The following is a 20,130-nucleotide window of genomic DNA, read 5'->3' as shown; positions in this document are numbered from 1 at the left end:
GATTTGTCACTTAACAAATAAAACATACGTCAGCCAATAACTTTGTGGTTTTACTACTAATTTCTGCTATAGAAATAACTTCTTGTTCAAATCAGTTATAATGTATGGCATTTAAGCAAGCTTGAACTGGATAGTTGAGTACCGTAAGTTAGTAGCCTTCTATTACAGAAAAAGTGTTTGTGAATAATCATATAGTCAGCAATAATGATACACTCATAAAGTAATGGGTTTACATTTTATTGAATAAAAAATAAGCTATAAAAATAACTGCTGCTTTCTCTATTCTTTACACTCAAAATTAAGTCACTAGCAAATAACATTTGTACCTGCGTGCACACTTAAACAGAAACATTTGTGCCAAAACAGCTGAAGGGAGTAACCACATTTAAAGTACATGCCTTCTTCATAAAACAATAAACACACACACACACACACACACACACACACACACACACACACACAAAAGATTCGTTATACAAAGAAGGGGGAAAAGAACACCATTAAAGCTTTCACATGCACACAATGCAGTGTTGTACCACACATCAAATGCTTTTCAGTTACAAATTTTCTTCAGTGTTCCTGAACTTCCATTGGTCAGTCTTTTCCATATCTTAAAAATGATCAATTCCATATTCATATCCAAGCCATTATCTCAAATTTTTAAAGTTTTATTCAACTCATGTCTTTGTTTCTCATGATTTTGTATAAAAATTACAAAGAAAAGAAAAGTATAGCTATAAACAACATGCTGCCCACATAAGTAGTAATATCCAAGGAAGGCACTTCCTGCTTCTGCATACATCTAAACATAAAACATACTGCCATTATGACAGTGAAGCTTGATAACTATTTCTTCTCTTTGGTCAGTAGGTTCTAAAATTAAAAAAAAATCCAACCATTCATCCATTAAAGATACTACTGTTTGAAGCACGTCATACAGGAGGAGAGTAAAAATGGCTTTATGAGTTTCATTGAGGACTACAGAATGCTGCTTATTTGTATGGTTTTATAAAAAAAAGAAAGTGAAGAGCCAGTCATGTTAATATAGTAAAAGTGACAAACAAAATAATTTTGTAAACAAAATTTCTCTTGTGATCAAATCATTAAGAAATTTCTGTGGATTACTGGTATCTAAATATTAAGGTATACTGTACAAAATGAGACAGTTACAACAGTTCACATTTTCCTAATAATAAAGTTAAATCAACAGGATTGGCAGTGGAAAATAACTAACATTTTCATATTTTTCTACTCATTTTAAAAAGGGTAGTAGTTATTTATTAAACATCTCAGAGTGGTATGTCATTCTGACTGTAGTATGACCTCTTTCATTAAATTAAATTGCACTGCAATTAATGAAATGCTATTTCCAGCTTGTTATGAAAATATAAATTAATTAAGACTCAAAAAATGCTATTACATTAAGAACAATGATGGAACAAACAGAGGCGAGAAGGAACATTAAGAAGACAGAAAAAAATTAGTGTGTGAAACAGATGCTGTTGAATTGTCAGCTCACAGTGAAGTCTATTTCTACACAAAATAATAGGTTAAAATTTTTCTATTTTCAGTATTTTGCCTGCATTGTTTTATAGTATACCAAAATTTAACGTCTAGTCTTAACACTCTGCAGTTTTATCACATTGCAATTGCACCTTTATAAAAACGACCGACATAATTATTTTAAAGAAAATGTTTCTGGAATGTAAATTTTTCAGTCATAATTTCTACTTTATACAACTATTTTCATTTTCATACTGCCATTTTAGTTTGCAGAAATAAAAATAAAAATAAATGAATAATTATATATTCTTTGAACTTCTGAGCCTAAATGAAATATGTATAAAGTACATAAAATTGTGTACCAGTCTGTAACTTTAACCTGAAACATTATACGTTCTGTGATAACACTGTACATTACAGTTGGTTTGTTATGTGGGTTTGGATATCTCACTGCCAGTTGATGTGAGTTTTGCTCACAGAAGACAGAGATGTAAGTTTGAGTTCTAATACAGAATACAGTGTCAGCTTCACGCGAGCTTGTGTTGAAGTACACATCCTGTTGCACAAAAGAAGCTTCATTCTATGTTTCTCATGATTTAAGTCACTTACAAGCTTTTACTCAACTTCTGCAAGACATCCATTGCATAACACCTTTCTTTTACATCTTTATAGAGTTATAAACATTCAGTCTTTGTCTGAAACCCAACCTCATTCTGTCTTTAATGACCATGTTTTGCCTCGGTCCTTTTAAGATGTGCACTGTAAGCCCTCATACGTCTGAGTTTATGAATTTTACAATACTCTGAACACATTAGTTTCCACCAGAGAAATAACCTGATAAGTAAAATAAGTTTCTGGTGTTGATTTCGGTTATAAATATTTTGGTTATATATTTTAAAAAATTATTTTTTACCAATAGGAATCCATATATTCTGAAAACTGACATATATTACAAAAAATGTAGCATGTCGATAACTTCAGTCATTTTACATTCATGTTCCTGTCCTTCACTGAAGGAATAAAACACTTATACTTGACCTTACACTCAGTCCATGTTGATGGTAACACTTAACACATTTTTCACATTATTTTAAAGTAAAAATAAAGTATGTATCAACTTCAGTTTCCGTGTAAGAGCAGCAATTCTGATTCAGCTTTTGAGGAACTTTATCCTGTAGTAGGTAATGTTTGCTGAACTTTGATTTCTCTTTCCTTCATGTGGTTTAACCTTTTAAATGAGAAATGTTTTCTAGAATCTTATTTTTCCATTATTTATTTGTGAGAACACATCCTCTGTGAGAAGCTCATATGTCCCATTTGAAGAGAGATAATACAATCTATCTTTGATGTTTGTAGGGTCAAAGCCTTCATCCTGAAGATCTTTTTTCTTCAGTTTATAGGTACCTGAAAAATATTAAAGGAATTTAATATGAATGAGCCACTTCAGCTTTGGATGTGTATTAAAAACTATTGAAATATATAAAAACAGAAAATGTAAGTGGCAGTAAAACAATTATGCCAAACATAAGAATTAAATACTGGATTTTTTCAAATAAGAATATGCTTCTGTAAACTGGAAGAGAAGGTTGTATTGAATAATGAAAGTTGTATTTAAAAAATAACTGAGTTGGGGAAGTTATTAAAGAAAGCAAGTAAGAAGGAGATTATAGAAGTAGTGGAGAACTGTTTAACTTAATATGACAAATGAATTTTACATGGCTTAGTGGCTAGTATCATATGACGGTCTTAGTAGCTAGTATCATATGATGGTGTGAAAATAAATGGAAAGGAAAAAATATGAGTATTTGCAGTTGTTCCATATTAATTACTTAGTGGACATAGAACAACTAAAATATGTTGAGATCTTCACTCTCAGGAGTTTCAATTTGGCTGATATTTTACCTAGACTATCCTAATTAGAATGAGTTATAACTAAAGTAAATTAACTTTTTTACTATAAGATGATATGAAATAGCAGGTACTATTAAATAGGGCTTAGTAGAGGAAGGGGTGGAGGAAGTGTGAATTTTTTTAGGAGGATCTGTAGATTGAAACACTTCAGACATGATGCAACCTGGCAAATGCTCTCTTTGTATGGTATAATGTCAGGCTGTTGAAACTGAACAACAGGGCAGTGCATTTGTGGAGCTTCATTTGTACTCAGTTTCATGTGCAAAAGCGTCCGATGTTATTATGGCTGCATTATGGGAATTAACTGACTTTAAAGCAGTCTGGTAGTTGGAGCTAGATGCATGGGACATTCCATTTTGAATATTGTTAGGGAATTCAATATTCCAAGTTCCACAGTGTCAAGTCCTCTCACCACACATAGCACAGCAGCCATCAGCCTTCACTTAACAACTGAGAATAACTGTGTTAGTGTAGAGTTGTTGGTGCTGTCAGAATCAATGCTGTGTGAAATAACTGCAAAAATTGATGTGGGATGTATGACGAATGTATCTGTTAGGACAGTGCAGAGAAATTTATTGTTAATGGACTATGGCAGCACATGACCAATGCGAGTGCCTCTGTTAATAGCTGACATCACCTGCAGCACCTGTGTTTGTAGCACATTCTGGACAACTTGAGTGAATAATTTGCCCACACACATTTATGGGATGTAATTGAGAGATTAGTTCATACTCAAAATGCTGCACAGGCAACACTTTTGCAATTATGGACAACTACAGAGGCAGCATATTTCTGCAGAGGACTCCCAGTGACTTGTGTAGTCCATGCCACATGAGGTTGCTGCACTATGCTGAGCAAAAAGGGGTCTGACATGAAATTAGTAGGTATCCCATGACTTTTGTCACCTCAGTGTATATCTCTCACAGGAACTTTAAACACTTTTCTCTGTGCAGGAACATGTAAAGGAACTGTTGCTCAAGATCTTGATATGATGGTGCAAAGATTGCAACTTGCTTTGAATGTTCAGAAATATAAACCTGTACACTTCAGAAAACTGTAAACCAAACAAATTGATTCATATTCTAATTCCTATAAACAGCAATGCACTGAAGAAGTCAGTCTAAGAAATTTACCTGTTTCATCAACATAATCACAAAAGAACTGTTAACTGTATCTGAATCAGTTTGTAATGCTTCTGTCAATTCTTTATTTATGTTTAATGCATTTCCTACAGTGTGAGAGGCTATATATTTCTACACAGTACTTATGATCCTTGAGCAAGGTGATGCAGTGATTAAGACAACTAAGCTATATCACAACCTTCCTTGTTGTGCTAATGACTAAGCATCAGATACTCTCAACCAAGTCTTAAGTCAGACATATAAAAGAATCAAGGCATTGGCACAATGTCAAATATTATTGTATCTATGTACAAAAGGATGAAGAGTGTCATCCACTACTCTGCAGATGAGATACAGAAGCAGATAATCACACAGACATATCAACCTTCAACTGATCTCGCAACTGTAAAGCCTCTGGCAAAGTAGTTGTGCAGAAAATATTCCCCCCATATACTGATCCCCAGTGTCTTTTCTTCTCATAACCGCAACAAATAATCTCTCTATGAACCAGCCAATGAAGAGTATTGGATTGAATAGTTTCCATCAAATATTTTGCCAAGACTGATGAACCATTATAGGAACCCAATGGATAACAATATTTTCACTCCCCAAAGTGACATTCCATTGTTCACTGAAACTATGAAATATCATGGTCTCCTTATGTCCCTACTGATTTGAAACAGATTCAACAATGGCACAAAAATGTTATTGCTGTTCTTCACAGTGAACGTGCAGTGGTAGCTGCCACAAACAGAAGATGTGCTTCGTTGGTGCTGTACAACTTTGACCAAGATAAATTGACGTGCATCATTCTTCTTTGGCATGCCACTGAATAAGTTGTCACATATCCAACTAAGTGAAAAAAAGAAAAAAATCAGTGCAGTTTGTACAATTATTTACATGGGTAAGCTGACTTAGGAATTTTTCATTTGTGGGAGACTGCGTTAGCCAGACAAATCTGATTCAAGGTTCTAACATTCTACTGTTCATGTTGTTTTCACATAATGTTACACTGATTGGGTCAGTACTCATGTACATCATGATATATGGTGTATTTTCAAACATTTTTGAATGCTGTGAAGAATGTACCACACCTTTTAAACTAGACTTGTGCATTTTAGGCAGTTTGGCTACTGTATTCTCATTCAGAACTAATTGTTCCATGATTTCATTATATGTTGACAAGAAAACAGGTATATTTTTGAAACCTTTCTGATGCCTGCCAATATAATTTAAAAATTTTTGGAAGTTACCATAGTCCGATCCACAAATGATGGTGGCTTGCACATGTCGAGGCATGAATATGGAGTTAGAAAGCTCAGACATACCAATTATGGTATGGCATGGTATGGTATGGTAAGGCACTCTCCATTTATTACTCTTTTGCAGTAATGAGTAAAAGCTAACCAGAATTAATATTTTATGGTGTTACTATTTATTACTCTTTTGCAGTAATGAGTAAAGGCTAACCAGAATGGATATTCTATGATGTTACTATTAAGACACATATGGATATATCTACTGTGGATGGTTCCAAGTTACAATGTCAGCTTGCTGGGAAAGTTTATTGCAATGGAATTTTAAACGGAGAACCAGAAAGCATTATGGCACATGATGTTTACTACGTAAAATATGTTGCAACTAACTTGTTATCTGTAAGTGAAATAGCCAAGAAAGGCAACAGAGTAACCTTTGGTAGAAATGGAGTAACAACAGTTAACCAATATGGGAAAACTGCAGTAATGGTGACAAGTGAAAGGGAAATTTTCAAGTCAGATACTGTTAAAGACATAGATAAAGTTGCAAACCATTCTTTATACTCTCCAAAAGGTTCCTTATGGCACACAATAATTGAGCACCTAAACAGAAAAGGCATATCATTATTAAAAGATATGTGACAGGAATGAGATATGCTGAATAAATACGAGAGATGCTGAGTGAAACATGTTTCGTTGTCAAGACAGCAATGTGTGATGACTTCAGCGACTACCATAGCAGAATATTGTCAACAATATTTTACAAAACCCAAAGAAATTCTGGTTATACGAAAATGCTGTTAGTGGCACCAAAGTTAGTGTCCAGTCCCTAGTGAATGAGACAGGAACTGAAATTGATGGTAGCAAAGCAAAATCTGAAATGCTTAACTCTGTTTTAAAATGTTCCTTTACAAAGGAAAACCCAGCATCAATTTAATCCATGTACCACTGAAAAGTTGAATGAAATAAGTATTAGTGTCAGTGGTGTTGAGAAACAGCTGAAATCATTAAAGTTGAACAAAGCACTAGGCCTGGTGGACTCCCTATCAGATTCTATACTGAATTTGTGGCTGAGTTAGCCTCTTGTCCAACTATAATCTAGTAATTCTCTCTGCTAGTTGCAACAACTCTCCATCCAGTCCAGATAATAACAGCAGCATGAAACCCAGGAGTATCAGTGTAATATCCAAAGACATATGCTCCTAGTGATTAACTGCCGAAGCATTCACATTGAAGTGCTAGAGTTTGAAGCACTCTTGAAAGGTTGTGAAACTAACATAGTACCAGGTACAGAAAGTTGGTTAGAACCTGAAATTGACAGTAGTGAGAATTTTGGGGAAAATTCAAGCAAGTGGAGGAAGAATGGGAAGTGTAGATGTTGAATTTGTCAAAGTAGACAAGGAACTCACACTGACCAAGACAGAAATTGGAGTTGCATGTGAGCTTGTTTGGACATGACTCAATGTGTAGGGTGATCAAAAATTGTAAGGTGTTCCTTCTAACAACTGCCATATTTGCTTCCTTTTGTAACCAAAAACCTCAGTTCACTTGTATGAAAATTCCTTAACCATATTGTAGTTATCAGAGGAGACTTTAATCATTTAACTATCAATTGGGATAATTAAAGGTTTTATTTAACAGTGGGCATGCCAAGACATCCTGTTAAAATTATTTGAACACACAGTTCAGAACCCCACTCATGATGGAAATGTGTTGGGTCTAATAGCAACAAATAGACCAGACCTCTTTTAGGAAGTCCACATCGAAACCGGTATTTGTGACCATAAGGCAGCTACAGCAACAATGAATATCTAAGTACAAAGGCCAGCTACAACAAGCAGGGAGATCTGTATGCTCAGTAAACTAGACAAAGACGTTGTAGTGTCATATCTCAATGAAGAACGTGAAACTTTTAGCTCAGGAGAGGAGTATGTAGATGAACTATGGCTCAAGTGTAAAAGAACAGTTGATGATGCACTGGCTAGATTTATAACCAGTGCAACAGTTCATGATGGCAAAGAATTGGTATACAACAAAATGCAGGAGTATAGGTAGAGAGATACTGAGTGAAATGCATTTGGCTGTCAAGAGAGCAATATGTGAAACTTTTAATGACTATCATAGCAGAATAGTGTTGAATGATCTTTCTCAAAACCCAAAGAAAGTCTGGTCATGTGTAAAAGATGTTAGTGGCACCGAAGTTAGTGTCCAGATACTCACAGGAGAGACCAGAATTGAAATTATGGATAGCAAAACAAAAGCAGAAATGCTTAACTCTGTTTTAAAATGATCCTTTATAAAGGAAAATGCAGGAGCATTGCCAAATTTAATTCTCATATCACTGAAAGGAGGATTGAAAAATATATTAGAGTCAGTGGAATTGACAACATCTGAAATCATTAAAACTGAAGCAAGCCCCAGAGTCCCATGAAATCCCTATCAGATTCTATACCCAACTTGCAGCTTAGTTCCCCACTCTGTTAATTATAATCTATCACAAACCCTTCGAACAAACAACGGTGCCCTGTAGCTGGAAAAAAGCACAGGTCACACCTTTGTATGAGAAGGGTAGCAGAAGTAATCCAAGAACTACCATCCAATATCCTTGAGATCCACTTGCAGAATCTTAGAACATATTCTGAACTCAAACAAAATATAGCATCACAAACAGAATGACCTCCTCTATGCCAACCAACATGGATTTCAGAAACATCAATCATGTGAGACATAACTTGCACTTTTCTCACATGACATACTGAAAGCCATGGATCAATGCAGTCAGTTATGTGCAGTACTTCTAGATTTGTGAATGCATTTGACTCAGTACCACACCAATGCTTATTATCAAATGTACAGTTGCACAGGGCATCAAGCAAAATTTGCTCGAACAGTCCACGGGTATACTGCCAGTTCATAGTGTCCAACGGGAACAATATTTCGGGGATAAGACATGTTGCCATCATCAGGTGTGCTGACGAACTGAGCTCCTGAGGGTGGGCGGCCGATTTAAATCCCCTCCCCCCCCCCCCACCTGTGGGCCACTCTCTGCACCGTCCGTGCCCGCACGCTGGTGGTCGCGAAGATGTGGGCGTCGGAATCTGTCATAGCGTCGATGTGCTCGCTACGTCCACCCTGGACGCCAGTTCGTTCTTCTTGCTAGGAGTTGACATGGTTTCACTATTCACCAGGGTGCCTCTTGAGAGTCAGTTGAGCTTATTGGGCAGAAATTTGACGAGAAGACCACTGAACTCTTTAGGCATGTCTTGACCTCAACGTATTTTCTGTTTAATGGGGAATACTATGAGCAAACAGATGGAGTCGCAATGGGCAGCCCACTCTCGCTGGTGGCCGCGAATTTGTACATGGAGTACTTCGAGGAGAAAGCCTTGGCATCATCCAATTGGAAACCTACTTGTTTCTTCCATTATGTCGATGACACATTCATCATCTGGCCTCATGGTAGGGGCAAGCTGCTGGATTTCCTTACACACCTAAACTCCATACATCCAAACATCAAATTCACTATGGAGACCAAAGCAGAAGGAAGATTACCATTCCTGGGCGTCATGGTCAAGAGAAGAGCTGATGGTACCCTGAGCCATGGTTTGTAAGGCAAGAAAACCCACACTGACCTGTACCTGCATACAGACAGCTGCCACCACCCTTCTCAGAGGAATGGAGTACTGAAAACACTAGTACACAGGGCGCGCAGCATCTCAGATGCAGAGAATCTGCCCCAGGAATTCTAACACCTCTAAACCATGTTCCAAAAGAACAGGTACTTGGAATGGCAGATTAGACGCGCTCTGCATCCCACCACCACAGCACAACCTGTGGAGATGGATGAAGTCACGGAAGAAGAGGTAGCCACTGCCTTTATTCCATACAATGGTGCACTATCAGGGAAAATCGGCCGTATGTTATAGAAACACTGAGTTAAAACCGTCTTTTGCCCGCCTAATAAAACACGGGCATTACTGGGAAGTGTGAAAGATGACCTTGGTTTGAGGAAGGCCAGCATATACCAAATTCCCTGTGAGTGTGGGAAGACTTATACCGGACAAACAGTACGCACCATCGAAGATCATTGCTGAGAACATCAAAGGCACACTCGACTGAAATACCCAAATAAGTCAGCGGTAGCAGAGCACTGTTTGTCCGAGAAACACAAGATGGATTATGAGCATACAAAGATCCTGGCTCAGACCTCTCAATATTGGGACAGCGTTATTAGGGAGGCTATCGAAACTCACACCAGAGAAGATCTTATCAACCGAGATTGCGGCTACAATCTCAGCAAGGCTTGGGACCCGGCATTGAATGTAATTAAGAAGACTCCTAGCAAGAAGTACAAACTGGTGACCAGGGCGGACGTAGCAAGCACATTAACACTATGACAGATTCCGACGCCCACGTCTTCGCGACCCCCAGCGTGCGGGCGCGGATGGTGAAGGGAGCGGCCTGCGGGGGGAGCATACGAGTGTGGGATTTGTGTCTGTGTTGAGACGCCATGATCGGCCTCATTTGAACTCTTCCATAGGGAGTTGGAGTGGCTGCTTAGGACAGATATAGGATCCCATATTGGGTTTGATTCCTGTGGATGCTATCGATAGGTGGGACTACACTAGGCATGGCCTTCACCTCAGTAGGAAAGGGGAGGGAAAACTGTCTGGGTTGATTGCAGAAAACTTAAGGGGGGACACTGTCACAAGTGGCAAAATACCAGTGATCACAGGTGTCAGAGGGATGCCTTCTTTAGGATAGGGAAGGGGGAAAGAAAACGAGTTTTAAGAGAGATTGGCAGACACACTCAGTTTGAGAAAACAGATGAACAGGAGTCAGATTTTGTCATACAGCCTCCAATTAAACAGTGTTTAACAGAAAGTAATCAGAAACTGCCAGTTCATCTTCGCCAAAGTAGTTACAATCCCATTAGTATGCAGTATCAGTTATCTTTATTACACCAGAACATTCCGGGACTTAGAAATAAAGTTGATGAACTACTCATTTGTATCGATGAAATGACTTCATCTAACCAAATTGACATAATCTGCTTGTCGGAACATCAAGTGACCACTGATATGTTAGACATTTCAGGATTCAAGCTAGCTTCCTACTTCTGCAGAGTAGATATGGATGGAGGAGGAGTTGCCACATTTATCAAAAACTGCCATAAATTCAAGAACATTGACATTAATAAATTCTGTTTAGAGCAGCATCTAGAAGCATGTGCAACAGAAGTAGAGTTCCATAACAGATCCTATATAATAATAACTATTTACTGAGCATCTGCAGGAAATTATAATCTATTATTAGATCATCTGGAAGCTCTTTTGGGTTATTTAAGAGGAAGAAACAAAGAAATTTTGATTGCTGGTGACTTTAATACAGATTTTCTAATGCAATCTTCCAGTAAACATTCACTGCAGTTAGTAATGTTGTCTTTCAATCTAACTCACACTGTAAACTTTCCAACTAGGATCACTAAATCCTCAAGGACAGCCATTGATAACATTTTTATAGACAAATCACAGGAACAAAATGCATATCATAAAACCTGCTATAAATGGACTATCAGATCATGACATGCAGCTCCTTGTTTTAGATGTAAATTCTAAGCAGATTATCAAGACTGCTAAATCTGAGTACAGGAGAGTAGTCAATCAACCAAAAATTGAGTGTTTTAGAAAAGTGCTCAAAGATATGAACTGGAAATATCTTTATAGTGCTCATGACATGAATGAAAAATATAACACATTCATGAACAATGTCAGTACCATGTTTGAAAACTGTTTTCCTCTAAAAGTTACTCAAATTAAACAGAAGTCTATAATAAAACCATGGATTACACAAGGAATAAAGATTTCCTGTAAGACAAAAAGGAAAATGTATCTGTCGACCAAGAATAGCTCCAATGCTGATGATTTAGCTAAATACAAGGAACATTAAAAAAAGTAATTCAGGCGTCTAAACAAATGCACTACGAGAAGAAGATAGCAATGTCAGGGAACAAAATAAAAACAATATGGGATACAGTGAAAGAGCAGACTGGTAGAACCAGAAAGGAACAGGAGCAAATAGCACTACGGGTAGATGACACATTAGTAACTGATGGGCAGAGTGTGGCAAATCTATTTAATAAGTACTTTATATCCATTACTGATAGAATGGGACTTTCAGGATCAGTAAATAATGCCCTTGAATATCTGAAACTAGCCTTCACAAATAGCTTCAAGTACATGAATATATCACTCACTTCACCAGAAGAAATAACTTCCATAATAAAATCTTTAAAAACAAAGCATTCTAGTGGGTACGATGAAATATCAACAAAGTTAATTAAGGCACGTTCTTGTGAGTTTAGTACAATTCTAAGTTACTTGTGTAATCAGTCAATTATAACTGGGACATTTCCTGACTGGCAAAAATATGCGGATGTTAAGCCTCTATTCAAGAAAGGGGATAAAGAGATACCATCAAACTACAGACCAATTTCACTTTTGCCAACATTCTCAAAAATTTTAGAAAAAGTAATGTACATGCAGCTGCTCAACCATCTGACGACAAATAACATATTATCAAGAACACAGTTTGGATTTCTGAAGGGTTCTGATATCGAGAAGGTTATTTACAGCTACAGTGAAAATGTACTTAATTCATTAAATAACAAATTAAAAGCAGCAGGTATTTTCTGTGATTTGTCAAAGGCATTTGATTGTGTGAACCACCACATCCTTTTAAGTAAATTAGAATTCTATGGTGTCACGGGCAGTGCTGCAAAATGGTTCAAGTCATACCTCACTAACATGAAACAAAGGGTGTCAGTGCAAGGGACTAGTGAATTAAGTCATCAGTCATCATCAGAATGGGAAGAAATTACATGTGGTGTCCCACAAGGATCCATCTTAGGGCCATTGCTTTTTCTTGTGTACATTAATGATCTCTCATCAGTTACACTGCCAGAAGCAGAGTTCGTTTTGTTTGCAGATGACACACGTATTGCAATAAATAGTATGTCATGTGTAGTTCTAGAAAGATCTGCTAATGATATTTTCATGGATATTAATAAATGGTTTAAAGCCAACTCATTGACAAAAACTTCGATAAGACTCACTATATGCAATTCAGAACCTGTAAGAGGTTTCCACCCAGCATATGCATAAAATACAAAGAAGAGCAGGTAGAAGAGGTTGACAGTCTTAAATTCCTGGGATTACAACTTGATAATAAATTCAGTTGGGAAGAGCACACCACAGAACTGCAGAAACGCCTTAACAAATCTGTATTTGCAATTCGAGTGTTAGCAGACATAGGCGACATAAAAATGAAAAAGCTTGCATACTTTGCCTACTTTCATTCCATAATGTCATATGGTATAATATTTTGGGGTAACTCTTCAAGTCAAACAAAAGTTTTCAGAGTCCAAAAGCGTGTAATACGTATTTGTGGAGTAAATTCACGGACGTCCTGTAGAAACCTCTTCAAAGAACTGGGTATACTAACTACTGCCTCTCAGTATATTTACTCATTAATGAAATTTGTCCTAAATAATATATCTCTTTTTTCCAACAAACAGCTCAGTTCATACATACAATACCAGGAACAAAAATGATCTGCACAAGGACTTAAAAGCACTTACTTTAGTTCAAAAAGGGGTCCACTACTCAGGAACACTCATCTTCAATAATTTGCCAATAAACATAAGTTTAGTTACAAATAAAGATTAGTTTAAAAGGAGCCTGAAAGACTTACTAGTGGCCAACTCCTCCTACTCCATTGATGAATTTTTTAATAGAGACAAATGATGTATTGTATATATTCATACTATTAGTATTTTTATTTCAGCTTTAAAAAAAAAAAATAAATTGACATGTTCCACATCCACGAGGATCTCCTCAGCACGGATCTATGGAACGAAAATCTAATCTAATCTAATCTAATCTAATCAGGGGATTTAAATCGGCCGCCGGCCCTCAGGAGCTCAGTTCGTCAGCACACCTGACGATGGTGACATGTCTGATCGCCAAAATATTGTGCCCGTTGGACACTATGAACCGGCAGTATACCCGTGGACTGTTCAAGCAACAAATATGCCGGGAGAAACTGAAGAATCACAAGCAAAATTTGTCACTGGATTGAGGATTTCTTTATAGGAATAGTGTAGCAAGCTATCTCAGATAGAGTGTCATTGACAGATATAGAGAGAACTTTGGATGTATCTCAGGAAAGTGTGTTGGGTCCCTTGCTATTCATTTTGCAGACAACACTGATAGTACCCTTAGACCTTTTCACAAATGATGCCATGTATCTACACTCCTGGAAATTGAAATAAGAACACCGTGAATTCATTGTCCCAGGAAGGGGAAACTTTATTGACACATTCCTGGGGTCAGATACATCACATGATCACACTGACAGAACCACAGGCACATAGACACAGGCAACAGAGCATGCACAATGTCGGCACTAGTACAGTGTATATCCACCTTTTGCAGCAATGCAGGCTGCTATTCTCCCATGGAGACGATCGTAGAGATGCTGGATGTAGTCCTGTGGAACGGCTTGCCATGCCATTTCCACCTGGAGCCTCAGTTGGACCAGCGTTCGTGCCGGACGTGCAGACCGCGTGAGACGACGCTTCATCCAGTCCCAAACATGCTCAATGGGGGACAGATCCGGAGATCTTGCTGGCCAGGGTAGTTGACTTACACCTTCTAGAGCACGTTGGGTGGCACGGGATACATGCGGACGTGCATTGTCCTGTTGGAGCAGCAAGTTCCCTTGCCGGTCTAGGAATGGTAGAACGATGGGTTCGATGACGGTTTGGATGTACCGTGCACTATTCAGTGTCCCCTCGACGATCACCAGTGGTGTACGGCCAGTGTAGGAGATCGCTCCCCACACCATGATGCCAGGTGTTGGCCCTGTGTGCCTCGGTCGTATGCAGTCCTGATTGTGGCGCTCACCTGCACGGCGCCAAACACGCATACGACTATCATTGGCACCAAGGCAGAAGCGACTCTCATCGCTGAAGACGACACGTCTCCATTCGTCCCTCCATTCACGCCTGTCGCGACACCACTGGAGGCGGGCTGCACGATGTTGGGGCGTGAGCGGAAGACGGCCTAACGGTGTGCGGGACCGTAGCCCAGCTTCATGGAGACGGTTGCGAATGGTCCTCGCCGATACCCCAGGAGCAACAGTGTCCCTAATTTGCTGGGAAGTGACGGTGCGGTCCCCTACGGCACTGCGTAGGATCCTACGGTCTTGGCGTGCATCCGTGCGTCGCTGCGGTCCGGTCCCAGGTCGACGGGCACGTGCACCTTCTGCCGACCACTGGCGACAACATCGATGTACTGTGGAGACCTCACGCCCCACGTGTTGAGCAATTCGGTGGTACGTCCACCCGGCCTCCCGCATGCCCACTATACGCCCTCGCTCAAAGTCCGTCATCTGCACATACGGTTCACGTCCACGCTGTCGCGGCATGCTACCAGTGTTAAAGACTGCGATGGAGCTCCGTATGCCACGGCAAACTGGCTGACACTGACGGCGGCGGTGCACAAATGCTGCGCAGCTAGCGCCATTCGACGGCCGACACCGCGGTTCCTGGTGTGTCCGCTGTGCCGTGCGTGTGATCATTGCTTGTACAGCCCTCTCGCAGTGTCCGGAGCAAGTATGGTGGGTCTGACACACCGGTGTCAATGTGTTCTTTTTTCCATTTCCAGGAGTGTATACTGAAGTACAGTCTGAAAGAAACTGCACAAAACTGGCAACTTGCTATAGGTGTTCAGAAATGTAAAACGTATTAAAAAAAAATTTTTTTTTTGTATCCTGTGACAATAATATCAATGTGTCAAAGATGGAATTTGTCAACTGACACAAATACCTGGATGTAACATTTTCAGAGGTTGTTAGATGGAATGGTCATGTAGGGTCAGTTGTGGGTAAAGCAGATCAGTAGGAGATGGGGCAAATCTGGGGAGACACACTCAGTCACAAAGGAGATTGCTTACAAATCACTCGGGTGTCCCATCTCAGAATATTTCTCAAGTGTGTAGGACCCTTACCATATAGGACTAACAGGAGATACAGAATGTATATTGCGAAGGGCAGGCTTCTTGGTCGTAAGTTTTTTGACCAGGGGGATAGTGTCACAGAGATGCTGGAGAAAATGAACTGGCAGGCCCTTGAATATAGATGTAAGCTATCATGAGAAAGCCTACTTACAAAGTTTCAAGAACTGGCTTTAACATATGACTCAAGGAATGCCTATGTGCCACTTCCATAGGGATTGTGAGGACTAGATGGGATTAATCACAACATGAACAGAGGCACTGAAACAATCCTTCTTCCCCTGCACCATATGTGAGTGGAATGTGAAAAGGCCCTAATAACTGGCACAATACCCTCTGCCATGCATTTCATAGAGGTTTACAGAGTGTGTACATAGATGTAGATGGGTGGTGATGTTTTAAACTAAACTTAGCGCTACAAGAAGTGAGCCACAATATAGATGGCTTCTATCCCTCACTAGCTACAAAACAAACATTATGATTTGCATCTCTATCAAACAGTATTTGCTTGCGGGGGGGGGGGGGGGGGGTCAAAGTGTTCAGGACATGGTGAGTCAGGCTGCTCAGGTAACTCAACACAGGCTGAACAAGAAGAACTCTGCACAGCTAGTCACATAAGCTGAAAACAATCTAGTGCTGAAGAAAACTGTAGAAAGCATATATGCAAGATGTAAAGGATTAACAGTATCAATCCACATTTTTTTTCACTGTCACAAAGCCTTCTGTCTTTCAGTCCTGAAGGAAATATTTCACTAGTCTCAATATCCTTCACATGTCTTCTCCCTCTCATGCTGCTGTAATCTTCCTCTTCCTTCTGTCCCACCTGCAAGAATTTGCCACAACAACCACTCAGCTGTCACGGGGCAGAGGGGAGGAGGAGGGGCGGAGGGCATCATGTGTAACTGTCCTTTCAGTCACTTGCAGATGAACGGTTGACTGTCTTTATTTTATGTTTTGTTTTATCATCCTGGAAATTTTTTATCTATAACAAAATAACAAATTTAAATGACAATAACTTTGCAATTTGATGTAGCAATAAATGTGTAACTTACCTGTCATGTCAACCTTTTTTAGAATTCTGAGAAAAATAGGTCGAGCATAAGATGGCAGAGACTGTTTCAAGCCTTCAGCAAATGCTTTTAGGTCTAAGGTGCTATCTTCATCTAAAATGGCTACCATTCCTGCTCTTCCTTCCATCCCTGGCACCTACAATGTGTTACACTTATTGTTAGTATAGTAGATACACACACACACACACACACACACACACACACACACACACACACACACACACACACACACAAGGAGCAGTCATGAAACTATAAATTAAGTTAGAGTGAAATATTTCAATTATCCACTAATTCATCCATCATTTTCCATAGATTCCATCATGAAGAAGAGCCAACAGGAATGTGAAATACATGGAGTTAAGCAGCTGTTACAAACTGCACTAATAATTAACTTTGTCAATTCAATTATATCATGTTTCTTGTAAAAGCTTACTTTAGTATTATTGAAAGAAGATTAATTTACCTGGACTCCATAAACAACAGAATCCCTGTAGTTAGCAACATTACTAATAACAGCTTCTACTTCTGTTGTAGAAACATTTTCACCCTTCCACCGGAATGTATCTCCTGTTCGATCCTTGAAAAATAAATTGCCCCATTTGTCTGCTACAAGAATATCACCTGAAAATATAATATTTGTAAAACTATACAAATTAATCTTTTAATATGCCCTATCTTTATGGAATTATAGTATTAGGGAGTATATTATAAATACTATACATACGTTCTAAGATTGGTACAACAAATGTATGTGGTTATGGAGATAAGAAAACAGATAATGGAATTACAATAGAAAACGATTTTGTTGTGGTGAAAATTGTGGTAAAATGAAATAGAAAATGGTAGATGATGTGACTAAAATTCCAAAATAGCTATTTATAGCTACTGTAATATCATACTGCTAGATGAAATTTCAGTTTGTGACCTGTTCTTTCATCATAAACACATTTTAAAAATGTGTGTCGCTTGAATACAAATGTATTGTTCTACTATCAAAATTTGCGAATTTCAACCCATTACCTGCATCTCATTGATGAATGGCACATAGACATCTGCAACCACAGGTCTAATGGTACTTGCTTATTGATCCTTCAAATTTGTGATGTTATAATTAATCATTATTTTGCTGCTGTTGTTGTCACCTATTTTTGCCACTTCCTGCCTCTTGGTACTTCATAACCTCTTATGTCCCTCTCACTCCCCTCCCTAACCCCCCCCCCCCCCCCCCCCCAATTTCCATCCCACTCATCTGATCCGGCCATTGCAACCAAGATGGGGGAGGGGAGGGGAGATAAAAAGTGTGTGTGTGTGTGTGTGTGTGTGTGTGTGTGTGTGTGTGTGTGTGTGTGTGCGCGCGCACGCGCGCGCGCGCGCGTGTGCGAGATTGTGTCCTGTTAACTGCATAGTTACGCTGTGCCCATCACTCAGCTGCAGCTACCTGTCCTGTTTTTGTATGATACTGCATATATACTTAACTTTTGTGGGATACAGCTCAACTTTCATGTGCTCAGAAAACACGTTAACTTATAAATAGCAAAATATGTCAGTTCTTAGTTTAAAGGCAGGCAAATTCATACAACCTCCTGAAGGGCTTTGTTTAGTAGAGCACTGAGATGCTGAAACTAATTTTTAAATTGTGTGTGTTACTGTATTGGGTTATTATTATCAGAAACTGGAGATTTATAGACAAGCAGAAATTAAATGAACTAAATGAATATGAGGTGAGTTGTACAGAGGTGTTTAACATTTGGAAAGGAATTTTTATCCACAGAAATATTAACAATCTGTCAGAAGTCCCACTCTTGAACAAACTGGTTAAAACATGAATACCACTGTTGAGTTGACTTTGATGAGACTACTATCAAAGGGAGAACATTAAAACTGAGGCTAAAAAGCAAGTTTTTTCATAAACTTATAAAGAAGAAACTCTTGATGTCATGTGGTTGTAATGGAAGAAGGAGAATGAGAAAGAGGAGGAGGAGGAGGAGGAGGTGAAATAATAGCAGCAGCAAAGCCAAGCTCAGAAGAACTTAAACATAATAACTTCTGTTTCTGATGAGGCTTGTAGGAATTGCACAACTTATTTAAATAAGCCACAGAATTCTTGTAACCCTGCAGTGCAAATGTCCACTTCGGTGGGTAGCCTATTAATAGTTGGTCCTTTGGTGTTGTGAATCACTTCTGAGGCTGCAAATGCCCACAGGGCACAGCAGCAGTAGTGTGTGTCCACTGGAGTGGACTTCATGTTGTTGCAGACTCAGCCTGATTAAAAATGCTGAAGATGTGCCATTAATAGCTGTTTTACTAATAATGGGGTAAGGGCATTTTTTTCTCTAGGGGGGAGGGGGAAAAGTGGGAATGTAACATTCCAATGATTCATTGCCACTGTTGGCAGTTAACATACAATTTCAGTTTGCTTTACACGGTGCACAGTGTAAGATAGTTTAGAATAAAATTAAAATGGTTTTAAGCTGTAATAACCAGAAATTCCTTAAGAGAAAAAGAAACTTGAAATTCCTTACGAGAAACAGAAACTTGAGAAGTGTGTCACATTCAGATTTTCTGACTTCTAATTTCATCTGCATTCTGCAACTTAATATATGCCTAATTTCAGCCCACTGTCTTACATTTGCCCTAGGCAACACTTACGTAATTCTTAACAATTTATTTCTACTCTTTCAAGCAATGCCAGATTCTAAACAGTTAAGTTAGTTTTTCCTTGAGTGCAACTGGCACTCCTATTACATTCTAATTGTAAATGCATAATTTTTTATTATTTTTATTCAGTGTAAGTTAAAATTTTACTTTTATTACCTGATATAAATGCAGAATCTCCTTTTCGCAGTACATTGTGTATCACTTTCTTCTGTGAAGCTGCTTTGTCCACATAGCCAAGAAATGCTCTTGATGGGTCATTATGAATTATTTTACCTACGAACACACCTGGTTCTCCTGAAACATGTCATTTTACTATAAGATAAGTGTGCATCTCAGCTTTAAATCTCTTTGATGCTAAATTCTTTGCTGTTACTACTACTAGGAAAAAAAGTGCACACAGAATATGGTCAGTAGATGCACAACTGGCTGGGCAAGCATGCGGAACAGGTTAGTGGTGGGGTTGTGGGCAGGCTGTTAGTATACTGTTGGGGAGATGCCGTGTTCTGGATGGGAAGTACCATTCTAAATTGTAGCC

General features: G+C 38.7%; 1 protein-coding gene across 5 annotated transcripts in view; it reads right to left on the bottom strand.

The window, feature by feature from the left end:
- Positions 1-221: 221 nt before the first annotated feature.
- LOC126258345 (long-chain fatty acid transport protein 1-like) overlaps positions 222-20,130 on the bottom strand; it is a 375,714-nt gene continuing 355,805 nt past the window's right edge. For all 5 annotated transcript variants that reach the window (XM_049955635.1, XM_049955636.1, XM_049955638.1 and 2 more), the window contains exons 9-12: positions 19,752-19,889; positions 17,401-17,558; positions 16,920-17,073; positions 222-2,907 (exon numbers count right to left, since the gene is read on the bottom strand). In XM_049955635.1, the coding sequence (XP_049811592.1) occupies positions 2,753-2,907; positions 16,920-17,073; positions 17,401-17,558; positions 19,752-19,889 (605 nt within the window). In that variant the 3' untranslated portion in view covers positions 222-2,752. The remainder of the gene's footprint in view (positions 2,908-16,919; positions 17,074-17,400; positions 17,559-19,751; positions 19,890-20,130) is intronic.

Source organism: Schistocerca nitens, chromosome 1 (assembly GCF_023898315.1).
Source record: "Schistocerca nitens isolate TAMUIC-IGC-003100 chromosome 1, iqSchNite1.1, whole genome shotgun sequence".
NCBI lineage: Eukaryota > Metazoa > Arthropoda > Insecta > Orthoptera > Acrididae > Schistocerca > Schistocerca nitens.
This window is presented reverse-complemented; position numbering and strand designations above follow the sequence as displayed.